The sequence below is a fragment of the Bombina bombina genome, chromosome 6 (assembly GCF_027579735.1).
Source record: "Bombina bombina isolate aBomBom1 chromosome 6, aBomBom1.pri, whole genome shotgun sequence".
In the NCBI taxonomy this organism is placed as follows: Eukaryota; Metazoa; Chordata; class Amphibia; order Anura; family Bombinatoridae; genus Bombina; species Bombina bombina.
Window position 1 is genome coordinate 616108837 of NC_069504.1, and position 25873 is coordinate 616134709.

Below are 25873 nucleotides of genomic sequence, written 5' to 3' on the forward strand. Positions count from 1 at the left end.
AAAATTTTGAAAAAGTATGTAGAGAGGACCAAGTTCAAGCCTTGAAAATCTGTTCCATAGAAGCTTCATTTTTGAATGCCCAGGAAGAGGAAACAGCCATCGTGGAATGAGCTGTGATTCTTTCAGGAGGATGCTGTCCAACAGTTTCATAAGCCAAACAAATTATACTCTTCAGCCAAAGAGTAAGAGAAGTAGCCGTAGCTTTCTGACCATTTTGTTTCCACGAAAAAAAAAAACAAAAAAACTAAGCAGGAGACTGGCAAAAATCCTTAGTCGTCTGCAAGTAGAATTTCAGCGCACGCACAACATCTAGGTTGTGTAGCAAGTGCTCCTTATGAGAAAGATTAGGACACAGAGAAGGAACAACAATTTCCTGATTAATATTCCTGTTCGAAACAACTTTAGGAAGGAAACCTAACTCAGTATGAAGAACCACATTATCAGCATGAAAGATAAAATAAGGGGAATTAACCTGCAATGCCGAGAGTTCTGAGACTCTCCGAGCAGAAAATAGCAAAACCTTCCAAGATAACCTCTTAATATCTAAGGAATGCATAGGCTCAAACGGAGCCTGCTATAAAACTTAAAGAACAAGGTTAAGACTCCATGGAGCAGTAACAGATTTAAACACAGGCCTGATTCTGAACAAGGCCTGACAGAAAGCTTGTACGTCTGGTACGTCCACCAGAAACTTATGCAACAAAATGGACAATGCCGAGATCTGACCCTTCAAGGTACTCACTGAAAAACCCTTTTCCAGACCTTCCTGGAGAAAAGACAAAATCCTAGGAATCCTGATTCTACTCCAAGAGTAACCTCTGGATTCACACCAATACAGATATTTACGCCATATCTTATGGTAAATCCTTCTTGTCACAAGCTTGCGAGCCTGGATCAAAGTCTCAATGACCAACTCGGAAAACCCACGCTTAGATAAAATTAAGCATTCAAACTCCAAGCAGTCAGCTTCAGAGAAACAAGATTTGGATGAAGGAAGGGACCCTGAAGTAGAAGGTCCTTCCTTCTACTTCATGACATTTCCACTAGGTCTGCATACCAAATCCTGCGAGGCCACGCCGGTGCAATGAGAATCACTGATGCCCTCTCCTGCTTGATCCGAGCCATGACTCGTGGCAGTAGAGCGAACGGAGGAAACAGGTATGCTAGACTGAAATTCTAAGGGACTGCCAGGGCATCTATCAGGAAGGCCTGTGGATCCCTCGACCTCGAACCATACCTCGGGAGCTTTGCATTCTGCCGAGATGCCATGAGATCCAGCTCCGGCTGCCCCCACTTGAGGGTCAAGCTGGAAAACACCTTCGGATGGAGTTCCCACTCCCTGGGATGAAAAGTCTGTCTTCTCAGAAAATCCACTTCCTAATTGTCCACCCCTGGGGAATCTATTATGGTCCCTAAGAACACTACCCTTGTAGCTGGAACCAGATAACTTTTTCCCAGATTCACCTTCCATCTGTGGGAGCGAAGAAAAGACAACAAGATCTCCATATGAGGGTTTGCTTGTTGAAAAGATGGTGCCTGAATCAGAATGTCATCCAGATAGGGCGCACTGCAATGCTCCGAGACCGGATCACTGCCAGTAGAGCCACCAGAACCTTTGAGGAAATTCTGGGAGCTGTGGCAAGGCCAAACGGAAGAGCTACAAACTGAAAGTGATTGTTCAGAAAGGCGAATCTCAGACATTTGTGATGATCCCTGTGAATGGGAACATGAAGATAAGCATCCTTTAGGTCTATGGTCATCATGAACTGACCCTCTTGGACCAAGGTAAGAATGGAACGTCTAGTTTCAATTTAAAGCACGGTACTCTGAGGAACCTGTTTAGACATTTCAGGTCTAGAATAGGTCTTTAAGTTTTTTTAAAGTAGAATCCCAGACCCTGTTCCTGAATTGGAAAAGGAACGGTCACTTCCAGGGCAGAAAAATCCTGAATACATTTCAAGAATGCCTCTCTTTTTATCTAGTCTACAGATAATCTTGAGAGGAGGAACCTGCCCCTGGGAGGAAAAGTCTTGAATTTTAACTTGTAATCCCAGGATGCAATGTCCACCACCCAGGGATCCAGGACATACCGTATCCAAGCTTGAGCAAATTGAGAAAGTCTGCCCTCTACTAGATCCGATCCTGGATCAGGGGCAGACCCTTCATGCTGACTTGGAATCAGCTGCAGATTTCTTAGATTGTTTCCCCTTGTTCCAAGACTGATTGGGTTTCCAAGAAGGCTTGGATAGTTCCTGCTTGGAAGAAGGGAGGGTTTACCTCTGAAGTTATGAAAGGAACGAAAATTAATCTGACGTCCTTTTTGCTTATTCCTCTTATCTTGTGTTAGAAAAGATCCCTTTCCACCTGTAATATTTGAAATTATTTCAGCCAAGCCAGGTCCAAACAAGGTCTTAACCTTGTAAGGGATCGCCAAAAGCTTGGACTTAGATTAAATATCCACAGACCAGGATTTCAACCCTAAGGTTCTGCAAGATAGTACAGCAAAACCAGACATTTTTACTCACAACTTAATGACTTGTAAGGAAGCATCAGTGATAAAGGAATTGGCTAACTTAAGAGCCTTAAATCTTTCCTGGATCTCTTCTAGAAGGGTATCTGTCTGAATGGAATCAGACAACACATCAAACCAGTAGGCTGCCACACTGGTGAAATTGGAAATACACACCGCAGGCTGCCATTGGAGACCCTGGTGAACATACATCTTCTTTAGCAAGGCCTCCAACTTCTTATCTATTGGATCCTTAAACGAACAGCTATCCTCTATGGGAATAGTGGTTCGCTTGGCAAAAGTGGAGATTGTTCCTTCCACTTTAGGAACCATCTGCCATGACTCCTTGATGAAGTCGGCTATCAGAAACATTTTCTTGAAAATTGGAGATGAAGAAAAAGGAATTTCAGGTCTCTCCCACTTCTGAGCAATAATCTCTGTAGCAAGGTCTGGTACAGAGAATACCCTTCACCGTGGAGGGAACATCAAAGTATTTGTTTAAGTAACATATGGAGGTGTTCGAGCTTAAAGGGACAGTCTACCATAGAATTGTTATTGTTTTAAAAGATAGATAACCCCTTTATTACCCATTCCCAAGTTTTGCACAACTAACACAGTTATATTAATATACTTTTTACCTCTGTGATTACCTTGTATCTAGGAACCTTCTTCCAGCCCCCTTATCACATGACTGACTGTTTATTATCTATTGTCTTAAATTTAGCATTGTTTTGTGCTAAATGTTAAATAACCCCCTGTGCCTGAACACAGTGTCATCTATATGGCCCACTAGTACTTTCTGTCTCTTTGTGTTGAAAAGAGATTTAAAAAGCATGTGATAAGAGGCAGCCCTCAAAGGCTTAGAAATTAGCATATGAGCCTACCTATGTTTAGTTTAAACTAAGAATTCCAAGAAAAAAAGCAAATTTGATGATAAAAGTAAATTGGAAAGTTGATTAAAATTAAAAGCCCTATCTGAATAATGAAAGTTTAATTTATACTAGACTGTCCCTTTAAACCTGAAGGATACAACTTCAGCATCAGAAGAAGGAATTATACTGCCCGAGTCTGAGATTTCACCCTCAGACACTACCGAAGTGTCTTCCTCCTCAGACTTTTGAGAAAGAGCACCCTGGTTAGCCACAACTGGATCAGAAACCTTACTAACTGACGCTTTAGATTTCTTCTTGCATTTTCTCTGAAGCATGGGAAATGCAGACAGTGCCTCAGATACTGCAGAGGAAACCTGGGCAGCAATGTCTTGCAAAGAAACTCCTACCGGAGCATGAGAGGAACCGCAGGGCACTGCATGTGGAGACGATAATGAGTGGGACGCTTGAGGAGAAAGCTGCGGCACATCTGATACAGGAGACACCTGAACAGCAGGATCAAAAAGTCTATCCCAGTAACACAAAGTTATTTTAATGCATGAAGAAAAAAAGGGCACTGGCGGCTCCACCTGGGAGTTAAAACATAGCCTACATGCAACAATTAGCAAAGCCTCTTGGTCCATATTACCAAACAAGAAGACCAATAAAAGGCAAAAAAAAAAAAAAAGAAGAAACATTTTACTTTTTATTCTTAGAACTAGAAAAAACAATTACTGCCCCTTTAAGTTATTTTAGTCAAAAACGAAACGGAGCTCAATAATCCTGTCCTTCAATCCCCAGGCAACCCTCTACACCTCAGCTATATTGCTGAAGTGCCTACCTGTCCTGCTGACTGAATTCAAAATATTGAAAAAGCATTCCGGTTTCACTCCGGAATCCTGATAGACAAAGTTGGCTGATCGATTTCACTCCGTTGCAGCCGAAGATATTAACAGCGTCACCACTCCGGAACTTACAGAAAGTGAGCCCAGAAAGCGTGTCTTACACTTTCTGCCATCTCAGTAAGGGAACCACCCCCTCCTAGTAATCGGGGATGGTCCCGGAGGCTATAAAGACTATAACAGAAAAAAGTCTTACATAAACAAAAATGCATTGTTGACTAAAAATATTAACAGCGTCACCACTCTCTTACACTGTCCTTCACCAGGTCTACACCGGAGCTAAGGACACTGACTGAGCCAGTGTCTGCTAATCTGCCTTAGTAATTAACCCTTAATGGGGTCAATGAATCAAAGGGTCCCCATGCAGCCTCAGACTGCTGAAGTGCCAGTATTTTTCCTCTTGAAATAAAAGAAAACATTTTCTTGGCACTTCCTGAATCTCAGTCTGTCCGGCAGAAGGACAGCTCACTTGGTTTGAGAGGATGCCCTTCCTCACATGGACCTGTGGAGAAAGAAAGATCCAAGTAAGCTTACTCAGGCTTTCTGAATAGGGCAGCAAAACTGTTGAAAAAACACAGTGGATTGTACCTCACAAATTTCCCAATTGCTTAAAAGTCACCACTGCCCTACTGAAGAGACTGATGTGGGGTACAGCTAGACCCAAGGAAAGATCAGAGCAAACCTACTCTGCTTTAAAATAATAAAATCTTGATTGAAGTAAACTTCTTTTCAGACACAGAAAACTTCACCTCCTCCTTGCACAGCAGGCAAAGAGAATGACTGGGGTTTGTGGAAAGGGAAGTGATACTTAAAGGGACAGTATACACTCATTTTCATATAACTGCATGTAATAGACACTACTATAAAGAATAAGATGCACCGATACTGATATAAAAATCCAGTATAAAACTGTTTAAAAACTTATTTAGAAGCTCTCAGTTTAGCTCTGTTAAAAAGGTAGCTGGAAAGCCCACTGCAAGTGGGAAGTAAGACCCCCCCCCCCCACTTCTTTTGCATATGAAAAGACCATTTACATAAGCAGGAGCAAGCTGGAGAAGGTAGCTGACAGTATTCAAATAAAACTTTGGGACTTGGTTAGGAGTCTGAAAATCAGAGCAATATTATTAAAAAATAAGCAAAACTATACATTTAAAAAAAACAAAAACCTTTATGGGCTATATAAACAGATCATCTACAAAACATTTATGCAAATAAAAAATGAGTGTATAATATCGCTTTAACAGCTTTGGTGTGGTGCTCTTTGCCTCCTCCTGCTGGCCAGGAGTGATATTCCCAACAGTAATTGATGATCTGTGGATTCACTGTGTCTTAAGAAAGAAACGATTTTTATTGCACTATTCCAGAGTTTAGTAGATAATGTTAAAAAGCACAACACTTTATTAAACATATATGCTTAAATGACAACACAATACATTAAACTTAAAGTGTGGGCTATAGGTGTATGGGTATGTCACTTCCACTACATCTTCCAAATTCCTTTTCTACCTCCACCACAAATTAAAAACAGACAAACAATTTAAAAGGGCTGTGGGGTTAATTATGACACACAAGATGTGTATTGTATAGGTCAGTGTATAGCAAGGGTTATCTGGACTGATTTGTGTCTACCTATGTTTCTGGGTTATCACATATTTAAATAGGTTATCCCAGTATTGAGTCCAAGCTAATACCTAGTGTGAGTGCTGTCAGTCTTCCTTAGATATTAATTACTGGGGTGATTTAATGCAGCTTACTGGAAATACTACTAAGCAATTACTCATACTCATATGATCAATCTCCCTTTCAAAGAAAAATTAGTAGTAGATATGTACTTATGGAGTAGTATACTTAGTCAATTTTAATTGCATAGCCATAGTTATTATTCCCAGATATGTACCCAGATTCTGTCTAATTCAGATCTATTTTATCGTTTATATGCCAGCATTAGACCGTCATCGAATTAGAGCAAGTTGGGTCTATATTTCCATTTATAGTGTTCAGATACTTAATCATATGTTTAAGTACTTATTGGATAGTTAATCTATCACAATCCTTCGAGATATCTTCTAGTGTCTTAATAAGTTCACTAGTTTGATCTGCGTATTTTATATGTAATACTCTTATCAGGAAATAATTATCAACTATGTAATGCGCTGTGCACTAAACAATAAGTTTATGATTGTGCTTTCTTATCCCTTTGCGTTCAGTTTGCGTGATACAATGTGTCATCTACACATTCAGTAACAACATGGTTATATCGTATACACACATTCACTCGACTACATGCCCAGAATTAGAACTCGTGCCAGTTGAGGTATAAAAGTTAAATATAAATATATTTTATATGAGACCGTGTCCGCACAAATCGCAGGACAGGTATTCTGATCTTAGATCATAAATTCTGTATTTAGTACAACTAGCATTATACAATAGCTCATTGGCTCTATAGCCGGTTTCAAGCACTCACAACACTAACACACTCGTGGTCAATAGTTAACCCCGCCCACTGACACGTTTCGTCACTGCTACGTGACTTTGTTAGGGCATACAGAGCCAATGAGTACTTAAATATATGATAAAGTATCTTAACACTATAAATGGAAACATAGATAGACCCAACTTGCTCTAATTCGATGACAGTCTAATGCTGGCATATAAACGATAAAATAGATCTGAATTAGACAGAATACGGGTACATATCTGGGAATAATAACTATGGCTATGCAATTAAAATTGACTAAGTATACCACTCCATAAGTACATATCTATTATGCAGGTATGTATGCGTGTATATATAACATTTTATATACACACACATACATATATGTATACACACACACACACACACACACACACAATTATTACTGGTGCATTACATTTTTGCCCTTTAAAAGGGACATGAAACTCAAAATTCTTTCATGATGCAGTCAAAGCATAAAATTTCAAAAAAAGTTTCCAATTTATTTCTATTCTGAGAGAAATCCTTGGCATCATTGGTGGGGTTATATTAACTTTACTCTCTGCCCCTGATATGAGTGAAAAGCTGTATTACATAACTGAATGTGTTATTAAGTTTGTTATAACTTTAGGCAAAAGAGAGCTACAGGCACAGTAGGACAAAACAAGAGCATTGTGAGTAGTAACCCTGATACTGTAGCTAGGAGGTTGGTGTCCCTTTAAGGACTTATATTTCAGGTAAGTAAAACAAAGTACAAGTGCATAGGTAAAGACAAACTTATATAGGACCGATATTACCTATTTAGGACCTTGTACAGATAGGTAAAATTATTTACATCATGTAGTTCTTACACATATCTCCTCACTTCCATAACTCTATTTTTTATCATCCTAACATTCCACTAAATATCTGCACCATCTTTGCTATCAACCTGACTAAAAAAATGGCCCTTATTTTCTCCCAAACATCACTACTAGCATGACAACATACTCTAGGACCAATGATGCCGAAGCTTGGCACTCCAGATGTTTCAGAACCACATTTCCTATGATGCTTGACTGGACTGTAGAGGGCCTAAGCATCATGGGAAAAGTAGTTCTGAAACATCTAGGGTGCCAAGGCAAGGTTCGCCATCACTACTCTAGACTATCCCTGATGACATCTCATGTGCTCTCTTTCTAGTCTAGGTATACCAGGAAAAGCATTCCTTTTCCTCTACTCATTTTTTATACATACATCTCTTCTACTCAACTACTTCCTATTTTTGCTATGGTTAATTCAGTCACCAAAATGTACAGGATTCCGAAACTCCTATATACAAGCTGTATAAAGGTGTGTGGCATTTAACATGATAAATTGCTTGTTTAAGTTTTGTTTATATACACAATAAATCATCTTCAAAACCCTACAGGTGAAGAACAAAACCCCATTCCTTCATTTAACTTGGATATTTACATGTGTATGGTAAACCTGCATACAGAGTATAATAATGTGCCCCATACTACACCGGGCATCTTCTCCATTTGAGTCTGTAAGTGTCTCATCTAGATGTATACATTTGATTCAACACTATGTTTGGTTTTTAAAATTATACTTCAGGGAGGGGTGTTTAATATGTTTTATTTTCTTAACTTATTTTTAATAATAAACCATAAATATGGATGTGCATTTGTGTTTAAGCAAAACTGCTTTCAGATTAAATTTGATCACTACCTGTGATATCGATAACATTGGCTGTGCCAATATTATACCTTTATGAACCATAAATACCAGTTGAGTTATGCTGATCACAGATATTTTCCACTCAATATGTTTGAGCCTAAATGAGGATATTAAAGAGAGTAAACACAAGACAGAACAAGATAAAAGGTAACAAAGAAAGGCTAGTGAGGCAAAAACAGTGAGACGGCACAGGAAAGAGGCCACATTAGACAGCAGAAGTCTCACACACAGAGACATCAAGATAGAGAGGTGATGATCAGAAAGTGAGAGACAGAAATAGTGTGTATTACAGATGAGAAAGACAGATAAGCTTGTATACACCTATACAAAGATATGAGGGCAAGATTAAGGCATATCTCAGAGGGTTCTTCTACCAAACCTTTTTAGAAAACTTTGGGTTTTCTTCTGCAAAACGCTTTTCTCTTGGGTGAACTGTTCTCACACTCGCTCTTACCTAAATACAATAAATATAAACATTAGAAACCATTAAGATAGCATATGGATAGATATATAGATGGATAGATAGATAAAGCACATTTTAATAATTATCTGTTTCACTCTACTTACTGGATTAAAAATTAGATCAATTTCTAAATGAATAACTCCTTTCGATGCACTCCCCAAGTCTTTGTTTTTTAATAAATAAGCCACTTGCTGCCCATTCTTTACCTTGAAAAGATCAGAAACAGATGTATTTTAGTAAAACATTCAAAATATAAAAACAAGTTGATTTATTATAATTTGGTAAATATAGGAGCAACTTTAAACAATCAAATATAGTTGAGTGTTTTCCAAATCATGTAAACAGGAGTTTTAACTGTGGCAGATGTGCATCTCTTTAGAACCTCAAAGCCTACTAGAAATATTTCTTTGTAAATCACCTATATTCACTTTTTAAAGCTTCAATTGTTCATTGTAAAATAATTACATTAACCTAGATAATGGGTGTAGTTTGCAGAACAATAATGGACTCTGATACTCAAAGGTTAATGAACAGACCAAATTATGCAGTTATGTCACTTTGAGGGGAAGGAAATGTATTTAGCAAGTAGCTTTATTTTAACACACACTGCTCTCATGACACTTTAATAAATGAGTCCAATATCTAGAAACAATGAAGAACATAACACGGCTAGCTAAATGTTCATTTTCTAATTGGTCATCCCTTTATACAGGTGTAACGAAAAAATCCACAAGCCCATTAAAAAAAAAAAATCATTGAAAGTCCGTCAGCTCCTAAAATGAGCTCTCTCAGTCTGCTAGTTGATCCCACAGAACATTTGGCACAGACTCATGTTGTAGAGTAGCATCTGCTCAGACCTCTCTGCTTTCAATAACATCAGGAATATGGGGATTTGGGGAGATATTAACAGAGATCAAAAACTAAATGGAATGCTGGGAGAAGGATTCATCTCTCTGTAAAGATCGGTGCTGATACCATACAACCAAATTTCAGTGGACTGATCACAGCAAATTCCCAATGCACATTATGCAGGAAATGATATATAGTACACAGATTATAAATTCTTCAACTCCACAATAAAACAGAGCACAAAATTCACTTTGAAAAGGGTTCCATAGTAAATGATCCAGAAATATAGTATGGTTCAGTTAGTTTATATTCAGGTAGTTGATATGTGTATAGAATTGGCAAGAGGACAGTTATTTCCCTCAAAAGTGAATGCATACAATATAGTTAAAAATAAAAAAATAAAAACTCACACCTTTTATATATTTCTACAAGTATCATTGTTTGTTGTCAATCTGTACAATTATTTTATAACTATAATTTTTAAATAACTTACAGAGAGCAAAGGTATCACAACTTTCCCAAGAAAATCAGGTGGCTTATCACCATCTTCATCAAAAACTGTTACTTCCAGAACATCATGGAGATCTTTAACAGGGCTGAAAAAAATGCATAAATATATTATTATTTCAACACAATGGTGCTAACACTGTAAGACAGCCCTTCCAAAAATTGTATAAAGTGCAACAGGCTTAAGACTTTTCAGAAACACTGAGATAAAAATGCAATCTCCTTGATCTAATGGCTTAGTTGCTAAAGTTTCAACTATGGCAAGAATAGTACAGGAAAGAACTGTGCATCTTCACATCCAGAAAACACACATCCTATGTGTTACATTAGAGAATACCCACACATTTTCTCCTTTGCTCTAAAAGCACAGAAAATGTATTTTTGCGAGTACCATATATACAGAGATTTAGATCAATGGACCCTAAGTGTGACTTTAATTTTTATAAGCTTTTCTTTTTTTACAGCATGTGCTACATCACTGGAGAACCATATTGGTTTATTTTATGTTTTAAAAACAATTCTAATGCAGTGTGTAGTTTCAACTGAAATTGTATTTTCCATTCACTTTCCTTATTCCTGTGCTTGGATAGTCTTCCCAATTTAAGAAAACAAAAATACCTTTTTCTAATATTTTAAACTTTTGTTATACTGTGATTTCATAGCACCTTAAGGGGACAGTATACACCAATTTTCATATAACTGCATGTAATTGATACTACTATAAATAAGAATATGCACAGATACATATCTAAAAATTCAGTATAAAACCTTTTAAAAACTTACTTAGAAGCTACCAAATAAGCACTGTGTATGAGGTTAGGCTGGGATACCCACTAAAAGGGGCTGGGGAAGCAGACATCCCCTCCCCCTTCTCTGCATATAAAAAAAAGATAAACAGGAGTTTGTAAACAACCGTATAAAGCTGACACTGTGGGGCTTGGTTAGGAGTGTAAAAATCAGCACAATGTTATTAAAAATAATCAACACTATACATTGTTACAAAAACACTCCCAAATAGGCTATATCTCATCATCTATAAAACATTTATGCAAAGAAAAATCTATGGTACAAGGTCCCTTTAACCAGGGCCATCCCGTCCATTAAGCAAAACTAGGAGGTTGTCTGGGGAAAATTGACTTAGGAGAGCATTCCAAACGGGCTGAATTGAAGCTGGTGCCTCAAGAACACCAATATTCACTAAAGCGTGTTCTAGGGGCGCTGGGAGTAAAAAAAAGATTCCCTATATTGAATAAAGTTCATACAGTTTATGCCTGTGGATGTGAGTGTGCTCTGATAGTTTGAGGGAATGAGTGGGGCCCCTCACTGTCCTGTTTACACAATATGTGCCTTTTTTCATTTTTATGTAAATAAATGGTTTGCATATTTTTATGATTTATATGGAAACTTTTGAGCGCAGGAGCAGTGTTCTGACCCGTGCACCTCATATGATTTTTTTATTTACAGTAACTTAGTTGTTTTTGATTAGCAATAAGTGTTTCTGTCACATTTAGATATATAATTATACTCACAAGGGTTGCAGCACCTGTATTAAATCATTTTTGGCACTGCAACCCTTGTAAGTTTAAAAGGGACACTGAACCCAATTTTTTTTCTTTTGTGATTCAGATAGAGCATGAAATTTTATGCAACTTTCTACTTTACTCTTATTATCAATTTTTCTTCATTCTCTTGCTATCTTTATTTGAAAAAGAAGGCATCTAAGCTAAGACGCCAGACAATTTTGGTTCAGAACCCTGGACAGGACTTGTTTATTGGTGGGTGAATTTATCCACCAATCAGCAAGAACAACCCAGGTTGTTGACCAAAAATGGGCCCACATCTAAACTTACATTCTTGCTTTTCAAATAGAGATACCAAGAAAATTTAATAGGAGTAAATTAGAGAGTTGCTTAAAATTGCATGCTCTATCTGAATCACAAAATAATTTTTTTTTGGGTTCAGTGTCCCTTTAAGTTCATTACTTTGGAGGCTAATATACAGCTACTAGTGATATCCTGTACTAGGAGGCACTCTTTCTGGTTTTTTGTTTTTTTCTATTGTTCCACAGTGCCTCCAGAACAATGGCACAAGGGCAAATGCTAAAGAGGCCCATAGGCTATAGGTTATCAATGCTCAGGAGCCTCAGGGAGCACAGAAAAAGACTGCAGGTGCCTCAGATAGACCATCCCAGGCTAAATAGGCACCAGTAGCTGTGGCCTCTTTCTGTCCACCCTCAGTTCCTTCTCCCAGTGATGCAGAAGTTTCCGCTGGCTACAATCATTCAATTGGTCCCAGCATCAGTGTCAACAAGAAGACACCAGACTGTGTGCGAGTGCCTCCAGTGTGTGTCTAACGAGTGTTGGATCATGTAGAGGATGCTCTGGGTGCATGAAACCCATAGGTGTGGTGACATTTAAAGGGACACTGAACCCAAATTTTTTCTTTTGTGATTCAGATAGAGCATGCAATTTTGAGCAACTTTCTAATTTACTCCTATTATCAATTTTTCTTTATTCTCTTGCTATCTTTATTTGAAAAAGAAGGCATCTAAGCTAAGGAGACAGAAAATGTTTGGTTTAGAACCATGGACAGCACTTTTTATTGGTGCTGTCCAATCAGCAAGGACAACCCAGGTTGTTCACCAAAAATGGGCCAGCATCTAAACTTACATTCTTGATTTTCAAATAAACATACCAAGAGAATAAATAAAATTTGCTAATAGGAGTAAATTAGAAAGTTGCTTAAAATTGCATGCTCTATCTGAATCACGAAAGACAAAATTTGGGTTCAGTGTCCCTTTAATTTTATTTGAAAATTTAATTTAAAATGAAACGAAAATCCGAAAGAATGCACCAACTAAATTAAAGAAAAATAATAAATACTGATGAAAATCGTAATTTTGTTTGCTTTATTTTTATAGGCTCTGGAAAGCACATTACAATAAGTATTGTAGCTACAGGTGAACTATTTATCTGTAACTTGGAAACATTTAGATTTGTTTTAATGAAAACTAATGTAAACGTTTCACAAAAATTCTATTTAAAGGGACAGTCAACATCAAAATTGTTATTGTTTAAAAAGATAGACAACGCCTTTACTACCCATTCCCCAGCTTTGCACAACCAACATTGTTATATTAATATACTTTATAACATTTAAACCTCTAAATTTCTGCCTGTTTCTAAGCCACTACAGACAGCCTCTTATCACATGTTCTTTATTTGCTTCTCACAACAGGAAAGTGCTAGTTCATGTGGGCTATATAGATAACATTGGGCTCACAGCCGGAAAATTATTTAAGAGTCAGCACAACACAGCACTAATTGGCTAAAATGCAAGTCAATAGATAATAAATAAAAAGTCATGTGATTGAAAGGCTGTCAGAAGATCCTTAAATACAAAGTAATCACAGAGGTAAAAAAGTATATTAATATAACTGTGCTGGTTATGCAAAACTGGGTAATGGGTAATAAATGAATTATTGATCTTTTAAAACAATAAAATTCTGGTGTAGACTGTACCTTTAAATGAAAACCAAATAGTGCAGGCAAGGAATATTCAGGGACAGGCATTTCTGAAACTAAATTTTCTTCCCTGCACATCTCTAATATAATCTTCCTACAAGTTGGCTTCTTAACCAATTACTCAAGTGATCCCCCTTGTAACGTTGCAAGAATATGAGTATCTACTTCTAGCCAAGCAAGTAGTGTCAGGTCTATATGTGACATGCTTAAGTTCCCCAGTGATAAACTGTTGCACATCACTCCTTTTAATTATTTCTACTATTAATAAATGTCTAACTCAATATATAAACCCTATTCTAAAGAATTTGTCTTACTCTGTTTCTACAATCAACCAAATACAGGTAACAAAACCCTTTATTCAAACTGCTTGAGAACGGAAAAGGTTTGGATTTCTGAATAGTTCTAAAAAATGTGACGGCTTGGAGAGGGGGCAGGACCAAGGGTAAACAACAATATGTCATTTAGGCAATGTTTACATCATAGTACAGAATACACACGCAACCTAAAAGGTAGTTTTATATCATTTTTAATACTTTTGAATACATAGTACCATCAGAAAGATAGTACAGTACTGTAACCAGACAGGTAATAACTGCTGTTTTAAATCAAATAGACTAAAATTTGCATTTAAAACACAAAAAACAAACACAATAGAGGTAGAAAAGTCTGGATTTGTACCTGCACTTTCAAAATATCTACATTATTGTGAGTTTCTACAATTTAAGTCACCTTTTTATTTTCTTTCACATAAATGGCAACTCTTTTAGCTTTTTTTCTCTCCGGTTAATGTTAAATGTTACCAGGTACCAATGTGTCCCAATCATGAGTAACACTGCACCATATTCTTCGCTACAGACACTAAATTCAGATGGTCTCTAATCATTATTAAAGTAAGCTCAGGTAATTTATTCCTTAAACTATGGACATATACACACATTGTGTTATTCCACAATTTCTAGATCCTATTGATTGGTATCATCTATCACTTAATGTGTTATTGTTAAATAGATGGGTCTTATTAAATAAATCAAACATCAAACGTGGACATACATTTGTGGCATGTTTTTGTGGGGGAGGCGGATATATTATTGCTACCCCACTTACCTAGTTTAATTTATTTCTAATAAAGAATTTAGTCCTCACTCAGAAATTCTGTCTTTTTAACATCTGAACATAAGCCATCCAATTCTTTTAATAACGTCTTCTTAAGAAAGGCACGCTTACTTGTCTAGCAAACGCATACTTTTCGGCGCAGACCACACATGGCTGCCCAAACCTATTTGCAAAAACATGACTCAGACGTTACACTTCCCACCAGGTGCGGGAGACATGAATAGGAAGCTGCCAGCATATTCAGCTGGATTCTGAAAAGATTCCAAATTGGGGGCTGAGTCGCATGTGCAACTTGTCACTTGGGCCAAAATTCCCTCTTTACATTTTAATTAGACATAAGATAATATAAAGGCTCCCAAACATACATTTACTTCTATACAAAGTTTAACATTTTGAAGATTTTTTTATTCAACAAAGAAAGAAAAAATATGTATGTAAATGTATATACTAAGTAAATGTATTTATTATCTATATTTAACAATATACATACTGACTTTAAAAAGCCTCAAATCCTAAATTAATTTGCAAATTTAGAAAACTTCTTAAAAAAAAACAAAAACAAAACCCACTGTCTGATGCTTTGTTTAATTTTCGATCAAAGTGTTGCATTTGGTTTATTTTAAACTGAGATTTATTCCTTTTACCAAACACATTAGGACACAAATGCAAGGATGAAGTTATAAATATGTTGCCTGTGAATTCAGGACAAAGTGAAAACTATATTACTGCAACACAAATTACAGGAAGCAGAGAATACATTGCAGGTAATTAAGCCAATAGACAGTGAGCTATGAGGACATTCTGGGTGACATTCAAGCCACAGAATTGAAGAAAATATATATATTTAGTGACCAACAATTTCATCCTTCCTCTTACTGTAACAAGTGTGTGTGTGTGTATATATATATATATATTTATATATATATATATATATATATATACACACACACACACCGGTATATATATATATATATATATATATATATATATATATATATATATATATATATATATATATATATATATATATATATATATATATATATATCGATGTAATTTAAAAAAAACACATCAACAGAAGAAGAAAAAAAAAAAAGAAGTTTATTGTGTATGTCAAGATCTGAAGAAAGTGCATTCAGCTGAGACATTTATACAACCTTTTTACTTTATACCTGCTATAAATGGTAATCTCTGCCGATGATTAGTCATAAAACAGTGTTTACTTACAATGAGAAAACTTTGTTCCATTCTGGATTGAGGTTTTTATAAACAGTATGTGTCTGTAGCCTGTCGTTCCCCACTTCTAGGACACAGAAAGGATCACTTTTGCCTAAGGGGAAAAATCAAAGGACCATGATGCCAAATGCGTTGATGATATTTTATTTAAATAAAAAAACAAGCATTATACAAGATACAAAGAACAGTGAAGACTACAATACATTGTTTTAAACTCCTACAAAGGGGTTAAACACACAGTTAAAGTACCACTCAGGAGCTACAGAGCACTAGTCCCAAGGGGAAACCGCCTGTCATCTGAAAAGTACTAGTAAGCACACAGGAAAGGTCATATGAGTAGCAGTCGATTGGGTCAACAGCAGTTTCTGCTCAGGATCAGCAGTGCTCTGCACCTCCCGATGGGTACTTTAACCATGTGTTTACCCCATTTTCACGTATTAAACAAATAGAGTTTTGGAGTTGATAGTGTTAAACTTATGAATTAGAGCATGTAATTAGTCTAGAATGGTTGAATAGCCATTATAGTGATTCAAAGCTCTCTTTATAAAGGGACATAAAACCCAAAGAGTATGTAACGTCAAACAACTTTTTAAATTTACTTACATTCTAAAAATCTTCTTTGATTTTGGTATCTCCCCTTTTAAAAAGCAGGAAGGTAAGCTCAGGAGTGTGCATGTGTCTGCAGCACTATATTGTATGAGGATGTTATCCATTTGCAAGAACACTAGATGGACACACTATCTCCTGCCATGTAGTGCTTCAAACATGTGCACACTACATACCTAGCTATTTCTTCAACAAAAAATACCATGAGAATGAAGCTAATTTGATAATAGAAGTAAATTGTAAACTCAAAGTGAAATGAAACTAAAAAAAATGTATTTTGTCACAAAGTCTTTTGTACTCATAATATTAAAAACATTAAATTTCAGTGCTTTTGCTATAGGGAATACAAACCACTACAACAATTACTGGACTTTAGGCTTCTGTTGTGTGTATGTGTATATATGAGTGGGAATAAAACTAAACTTAAAGGGACACAAAACCCATTTTTTATTTCATGATTCAGATAGAGCATGACATTTTAAGCAACTTTCTAATTTACTCCAAGTTTAAATTTTTCTTCATTCTCTTGGTATCTTTATTTGAAAAAACAGGAATGTAAGCATAGGAGCCACACCATTTTTAGTTCAGCACCTGGGTAGCACTTGCTGATTGGTAGCTACATTTAACCACCAATCAGCAGGTGCTACCCAGGTGCTGAACTAAAAATGGGCTGCCTCCTATGCTTACATTCCTGTTTTTTCAAATAAAGATACTAAGAGAACAAAGAAAAATGTATAATTTGAGTAAATTATAAAGTTGCTTAAAATTGCATGCTCTATCTGAATCATGAAAGAAAAAATATTGTGTTTTGCATCCCTTTAAACATAATTATTTCTAAGACAGAAAACAGATTTTATGATTCTTCATTTCTCATCAATTCAACATGCCAAAACACAATTTAGAATTCATTTTGATCAGTAAAAATAAAATAGTAATATCAATAATATTAATAAATACATGAAAAAAGAACACATGCACCAAAAATCAACCTCTACAGAATTCCACAAACTACGATCTATTTTTCTCACTCACAAGTTCTCCCATTTGGATGCCTGCACTTTTTTATTTAGTATAAAGAAACAAGATACATGAGCGCTGACAATAACAACAAAATAAGGCAAGCGGTTGCTTCCCAGGTGATTGTTATTATTATGATGATCATTTGACAGCTATGAGGATAGGAGATTCAAATGGAAAACACCTCTTTTAAATGAGGGGTCTTATAAAACAGTTCTCTGATGCAGGGGTACAAAAGGCCGCTTGATTTTACAGAAGAGCCAACATACGACCAATACTGTAAGGTATGTGTCATCATTATGATGACCACCTATCAACTAGAAAGACAAAGAAGCACTTATCTGAAAGGGCAAGTGTTATTGCTTTCTAGACAACTAATTTTGTCCCACTATGTATGATGGGGGAAACAGAGAGGAATACTCCCCTAGTTTTTTTCTCCTTGGTTATACTTGGACACATGACCCCTAATTTGAAATAGGTAAATCACCTTTTTCATCTGCCCTGTCATAGCATTAAAGTGGCTTGATGAAAATCATAGTTCCCATGTGCATCAAAAAAAGGATGTGGCACAGGGTGCCTTAAAATACACCAATTTATGAAGTAAAGACCAATATGGAGAAAGTCCAATAAGGACTCACAAATCTTGGTGCAAGGACCAGTTTTTGAAGCAACATGAGATTAAATTAATCATGCCCTGCATGGTTATAGTAAGCTGTAATGTTCTAATGAAGTATTTAGTGGTGATTTCACATAACTGTGCCACCTTTTGCCCTTTTGTAAATTGTAACACACATGGTGCCTACATCCAGGCAGCTGATCAATACATTTGCAGAAGAACGTGTAAATTGCTTTTCAGGAAGGATCCAAGATATATGCTGGTTTATTTTGTTTACAATCATAAACATTTTTAATTGAACTGCTTCAACTTGACAGGGGAAAAAAAAGGAAAGGTTGGAAACATCTGGTTAAGGAGATGGGCAGTTAAGATTTGGGATTTTTTGACTGCATGTGAGTTTGCACAGGAGTATGGCACAACACCAGTTTTTAAATACTTTGGTCTAGATTACAAGTGGAGCATTATATATCGCTTTCATAAAAGTGATATTAGCGTTACACTTTGTAATATGAGTGCACGATAATGTGCATTGGTATTACAAGTTAGCTGCAATGCAAATGCGACCTCATGTTCGCATTGCTAAGAAGCATTGTGCTCACAAGAGAGCGCTTCCATAGGCTCCTATGGGAGCCTTGTTCTGATGCCGTCACAGACAGCATCAGAACTTTAGCGCCAGCAAAGGGTTTAAGTTGTGCAGGGATGGCAGCAATCAAATATATATGTATATGCTGATATACATATTTATGTGTTAATAGGTTTTGAGTTTAGGATTAACGTTTGCTCCAACTCATACCTTTGATCACTTCCAGAACCTGATAGACGTAAACAGACTGATCAGAGACCTCACAGTCAAGAAACATTTTTTTACATACAAGCAGTTCAGGGAACCTATCAACAAGATATGCTACCACAAATAGGAGATCAACACCCTCTTACCTTTAGTGAAGCATGCAGTTTAGCAGACTTGGAAGAGCTACGTATGCAAGCAGCTAACTCTCAAATTAGTACCCCACCACCAGGGGTTTTTCCTAGATTTAAGAAACCGTCCACCTTTTACCCTATTTTGGAGAGAGGATCATATCTGGAAAAAATCCAGAAAAGAGTGGAGCAAGATTTGACTAACCTGGCTAGTAGTTATGGTAACACCGCAGATAACCCCAGACTGAAAAAAAAATCTAACCTCTCTAGACAAGAAGGGGAGGCTATAAAAAATGTAAAGGATAACAAGAATTTTGCTTTTAAAATATAAAGATGCTGCTATCTTTATTTTTTTAATAAACTACACTAGACAATATTTTTATATTTTGGGGGCATTCGGGGGAGATTTATAAAATTAACAATAGATCCAAGCTTGTGGTAGCATTAAACCAGCCACTTGTAATGGCTGGTTAATTATCGCACTCCCGCAAATGGTCAAATTTGCCCGTTTGCGGGAGCGCAATAATTTAGTGCTTCATTTGAAATCTAGCCCTTTATGTGACATAACTGTAAAGAAAGAAAGTGGGGATTAAGTACTTAGGAGGCAAAATAGAAGATGTTTTTTTGGGGGGGGGATTTTTTTTTTAAATTATATATATACCATATATATATATATATATATATATATATATATATATATATATATATATATATATATATATATATATATATATATATATACACACACAGGCATAGAAGAAAGGCACTCTCCGTAATTGTTTACTGAGATGAAGCTGACTGAGGACGGGGGTAACCCCGAAAACGTTCACACAGTAAAAAAGTTTTACTAAACAATTACGGAGAATGCCTTTCTTCTATGCCTGTATATCATTATTTGAAGTGCACCCCGGATGCTGCCATACAGTAGTGAGTGCTGAATCCACTTGGGACATATTATATATATTATATTATTATTTCCTTCTCCAGGGGAGAGGATAGGAAATACTGGTGAATCAATCAAGGCACCCCTGCAGCCATTGGGTCAATGATTGCTCTGCAATTTTTTTTATACTAAAGGGACATGAAACACATTTTTTTTTCTTTCATAATTCCGAAATAGCATGCAATTTTTAAATAATTTCTCAATTTACTTCTATTATTTAATTTGCTTCATTCTTTTGTTATCCTTTGCTGAAAGATGTATCTAGGTAGGCTCAGGAGCAGCAAATAATCTAGGTTCTAGCTGATGATTAGTGGCTGCATATATATACCAATTGTCTTTGGCTTACCCATGTTTTCATTTAGAAACCAGTAGAGCATTGCTGTTCCTTCAACAAATGATACCAAGAGAATGAAGCAAATTTGATAATAGACGTAAACTGGAAAGTTGTTTAAAATGGTATATTCTACCTAAATCATGAAAGAAAATGTTTTGGGTTTCATGTCCCTTTAATGTTACATTGTTTATATGTTCTATATGGGTAACTGCAATATTTTTAGCACAGATTATTAGAATGACATAGCCATATGCTTCATCCTGTTTTGGTGATAGGTCTGTTTATAATCTTTATTCTAAAAGGGACATTTAAGTACCTCATGCTTCTTTGGGGGAAAAAAAAGTTATTATTTGTCCCATGCTCCCTAGAGAGCGCATAAAGCAAAATCTCTGAGCTAAGTTTTCAAAATGTTGTAAACTGCCTTTAGATTTGCAGCATTTGCACATTACAGAATTTGCTTTTTGGCGTCACTAAGGGAGCATGCAACAAGGACAGTTTTCTCCACACAAAAAAAGCTAGAGGCGTTAAATACCTAAGAAAAGGAAATAGAAATGTAACTATTGCTATAGAGTTCTGGTTTTCATTTCTCTTTAATTAGAGAAATCATTTTTGAGATGCAAATGCTAAAGCTTTACCTGCTAGCAGATATATTCAAAGATGGACATTCAAAAGAGATTACTCCTTTTTATAATGTTCCTCCTTGCATGGAGAAAAAAGATTAATTCTGCTTTTGCCATTAATTGCACAGTATAATTCCAAATTTTTCTTGGTTTGTAGTAAACTGCCATGCACATCCCATTTTATTTGTTTTATAGAAATCCTACTCATCCGCTAACAAACACAAGCAAGTTCATTTTGAAACTGTATAAAGATTTTGATGCTGGATATAATCGTTTTGTCGATGTGAAATGACTTTTCTGCCTCATTGACTAGTTTTTATACATGTGCACGTTATTTCTCACATATTGCATTTGCTCACTGACCAAAACCTGTGTTCTGAACACAAATTACAGGGTGGACTATATTTGTTTTTCTTTTTTTTCTTTTTGTTTTATGCCAAACTGCACTTTGCATTTTAAGTAGTTTCTGGACTGCTGTTAAGGTCATAGATGTTAAAGGCCTGTAGTTTTGTCAGAACTATTTTGTTCTCATCCATACCATAAGGGTTTAAGGTTTTGATAAATATTTAACAGCTTCTATTAATGGTTGTTGTTATTATTGTTATTATTATTATTATTAATAATAATAATTATAGTAATATGTTTATTTGTAACTTGCTAGTATTTTCAACAGGGATACATTACATGGGTGAGGAATTTGGTGCCTATGTTTTTTGTGGACCATGCTAATAGCCAAGTAGTTTTCTTAACACACAGAAACACAAAATTTGGTTAGGGTGGCATTTGATAATTTACAAAGCTTTGATATTTAATTACAGTTTTAAGGATACAAATTCATTTTGCATAATGGATTTAATGCATAAGCAGTAATTTATAACAGAATCTCCATATTCAGGAGCATATTAAAACAGTCTCTGGCAGGCCAAAATGATGTATGCACTTACCATATTGGCTTTAGTAAATACATCTGCCTTATTATTGCTACTTCTTATACCGCTCACTTAGCCTCAAACAATTTGCGAGTCATTCATTTCCAAATTTGTTTCTCTCTTTCCTGGTTTTTTTTTGTTTTGTTTTGTGACAGTCTAGTCAAAATAAAACTTTTGTGAATCAGATAGGGCATACAATTTTAAACAACTTTCCAATTTACTTGGTATTCTTATAAGCTAAACCTAGTTAGGACCATATACTAATTTCTAAGAACTTGAAAGCCCCCTCTTATCACAGCTAAACAGCGCTAGTTCATATGTTCCATATAGCTAACATTGTGCTCACTCCCGTGGAGTTATTTCAGTCAGCACTAATTAAGTCTGTCAAAAGCACTGAGATAAAGGGGCAGTCTGCAGAGGCTTATATACAAGATAATCACAAAGGGTGTGTAATAAAGGTCTTATCTATCTTTTTTAAACCATACAAATTCTGGATTAGACTGTCTCTTTAAACCACCTTTGGACCACTAGACTCAACCCTCCGACTGCCTAGTATATTCCAGGGTAGTGTCCAGTCCTGCTTCTCTGGTTTAATTTACAGATAGTATGCAAACACGGTTTCCTGTGTTTTATCACCTATAAGAAATATACAAATGATCAGGCAATACTAAACATTTTATATAATAATGCTGAAAAATCCAGATGTGATAATGTTATAGTTGTCAGGTATAAGTTGTGTAATACTATCTTTATTATTTTATTTATAATCTAATCCTGTAAGTGTTTAAGGGAAGAACAGAATGTGGTGGCCAGTATTTTAATCAGCTTTCATGATGTGCATAAATCCATTTTAAACGCAAGATCAACACAGATGAAGCTGTGAGAAGCCAGGAGCAGTTACTGACAAGTGTTGATGGGGGATCAATACAGTGCGGTCAGTGTCTCCTGAAGTCAGCCATAAAAGCAAATGACAGTAAAAGAATCTTAACCTGGAATCGAAAAGCTGAAACAATCATTTTCCATAACTTTTCATCATTAACCGCAGTTGAGCTATTTGGAAAAAGCCACTAGTGTAACATATGTAGAAATAAAAAATCAATGTGGGCATACTGCAAAGGAGCCATAAACCTAAAAAGCTGTTATTCTGTCAAGATAATGTTTTTTTGCTGATAAAAGTTTTTTTTCTCTTTATTTATTTTTTCTAAAAAGGCTGGTAACGTTTATGGACGTTCAGTGTGTCTTTCACTGAGAAAATACTCCACTATTACATGGCACTTAGAAATAAACAGCACTAGGCGCTTGTACAATGTTTCTTTTCGGTTTGACTGCTTAAGCTACTAGACTGATTTTATTTCTTTGTTTCCTATTAGAAGGCTGTTACAACAAGCAATTTGTTTTACTGTTCCCATCAGGAACCCAAGACTGTTTTTGTATACTGTACATTGTTTTCAAACATCAGAATGAAGGTATTGCAAATGCAAAAGATTTAGTTTTTAATTTTATTTAGGTCTTCATCCCCTCCACATTCAGGCTCTGCCTCATTCTGTCTGGTTCAAAAGCGCTTCTACTACCAGTTACTGGGCCACGTCTCCTACACCAGTACAATCCGTTTCCTACGATTCTGTAGCAAACGGCTAGAGAATGTGTTACTTGTATATAGAACTAGATGTGTATGAAGCACATTCCCCAACAGCCCCTTGTGAAGCACATTCCCCAACAGCCCCTTGTGAAGCACATTCTCCAACAGCCCCTTTGAACAGCTGTCCAGGCAGACAATAAAGACCTACAATTGCATGTCTGTACAGTTTTGTTTTTCTTTACTTTTTGCAACAACACACTCCCCTGATTTTGAATAGTATTGCTAATTAAAGCTCTTAAAGGAACTTTTCATTTATGATTTACATAAAACATAACATTTTAAACCACTTTCAAATGTACTTATATTATCTCATTTGTTTTATTCTCTTGGTATCAATTGTTGAAAATTGTGCCTAGCTAGACTCAGAAGGAAGCTGGACGCTAGCTGCTGATTGGTAGCTGCATATATATGCCTGTCATTGGCTTACCAATGTGTTAAGTTAGCTCTCAGTAGTATATTGCTGATCCTTCAATAAAGGAGACCAAGACAATGAAGCAAAAATGATATTAGAACTAGAAAGTTGTATAAAATTGTATGTTTTATGTGAATCATGAAATACATTTTTGGGATTCATGTCCCTTTAAGAATTTGATATTATAAATTCAGAAAACTTTGTAAGAAAGGCATTAAAGACACAAAGGCTTTAAAAATAAATAACTCTCTAAGACTGAGGAACGTAACCCATGAAGGCTACAAATGATAAGGGCTAGATTACAGTTGCACACAAGCAAAAATGGGTTTCTCACAGCTTTTTGTGCATGCTGGATGTAGCGTGCTTATTACAGGTCAAAATTAAACGTGTTCGTTCGAGCGCAATTGAATTTAACGTGCATCGAATATTGCGACTTCAGAGCTCTGGTTAACTGTTACGCTTGACTAAAAGCTTGCACACAAAAAAAACTTTAAAAATATATTTAAAGAGACATTGAGCAAAATTTAAGTGCCCATACATGAATAGCATATTTGAATAGAAACCTATTTGCAATATATATGTATTGGCTTTTAGTAAAAGTTATCACTGTTTTAGTATTAACATTTTTCCATGCACGTGCATGTGATGCATAGCTAGAAATTCTTAGTGCACCAGCATTTTAAATGCTGCTGCTCAGAGTGCTAGTGGGGCTTGTATTATGTCAGCAATTAACTAATTGAGTCATTACCAGATGGTACAAGCATATTAGGCTCTCTGAGCAAATGTAGTGTTTAAAATGCTGGTGCACGGTGCATACTTAAATACACTTTTGAAACAGCAACAGCTTATATTAGAGGCATTTTTGCTAATAAGTTTATATTACAAAAATGCTTCTATCCAAAGCTGAAATGCATCTATTTTAGTTTTGTCTGGAATGTCCTTTTAAAAGTACAGTTACACTCATAACACTATCTAATAAAAATGATTTGTGTGTGTACATATATTTTTTTTTTTATGTATATACAGTATTTACAGAAATATGTACACACAAACACAAATATATACATATATATAAGTTCATTGGAGCCTTTTGCAGTCAAGTTGCTGAAAAATTTAAAATCATATTTATGCAATATTTATATTTAATAAAGTGTGTAACTATGTATGTACTGCTAATATTTCACATTCCAATATTCTTTACATAGGGGAATATGTTCTAAGTATTGTAATATAAATTTTCATATATATATATATATATATATATATATATATATATATATATATATATATATATATATATATATATGTAAATATCTATACCAAGGGTATCAAGCTCAGTGTATCTGAAGGCCACTGATCAAGTGCTCTTCTCCCATGGGGGCAAGCTTGAACAGAGTGAGTGCTTTGGAAGCGACATTTACATAAGTAGAAGTGCATGGTGGGAGTTGTAGCCCACAATAGAAATACACAGTTGTCTATAATTATCTTGTGAATGCCAAGTGAAGTGATTATTCTGAAACTGTATAACAGGGTAAAAAGTGACATTTATCTAAGCAGTGCATGGTGGGAGTCTACACTGGACAATGCATGCTTGTCGTTAGATTTAGATTAGATTAATTTTGTGAGTGTTTGTAAAAAATATAAACTAGTTACAGCTCTTAGAACCCTTTAAAAAAAAATACATTGA

The 25873-nt window shown here is 35.8% G+C and overlaps 1 protein-coding gene across 1 annotated transcript in view; it reads right to left on the reverse strand.

Annotated features, from left to right (window-relative positions):
* Positions 1-25873, reverse strand: part of MCTP2 (multiple C2 and transmembrane domain containing 2) — a 438267-nt gene that overhangs the window by 96573 nt on the left and 315821 nt on the right. The window contains exons 13-16 of the mRNA XM_053717625.1: positions 16144-16246; positions 10266-10368; positions 9028-9129; positions 8840-8914 (exon numbers count right to left, since the gene is read on the reverse strand). Of these exons, the coding sequence (XP_053573600.1) occupies positions 8840-8914; positions 9028-9129; positions 10266-10368; positions 16144-16246 (383 nt within the window). The remainder of the gene's footprint in view (positions 1-8839; positions 8915-9027; positions 9130-10265; positions 10369-16143; positions 16247-25873) is intronic.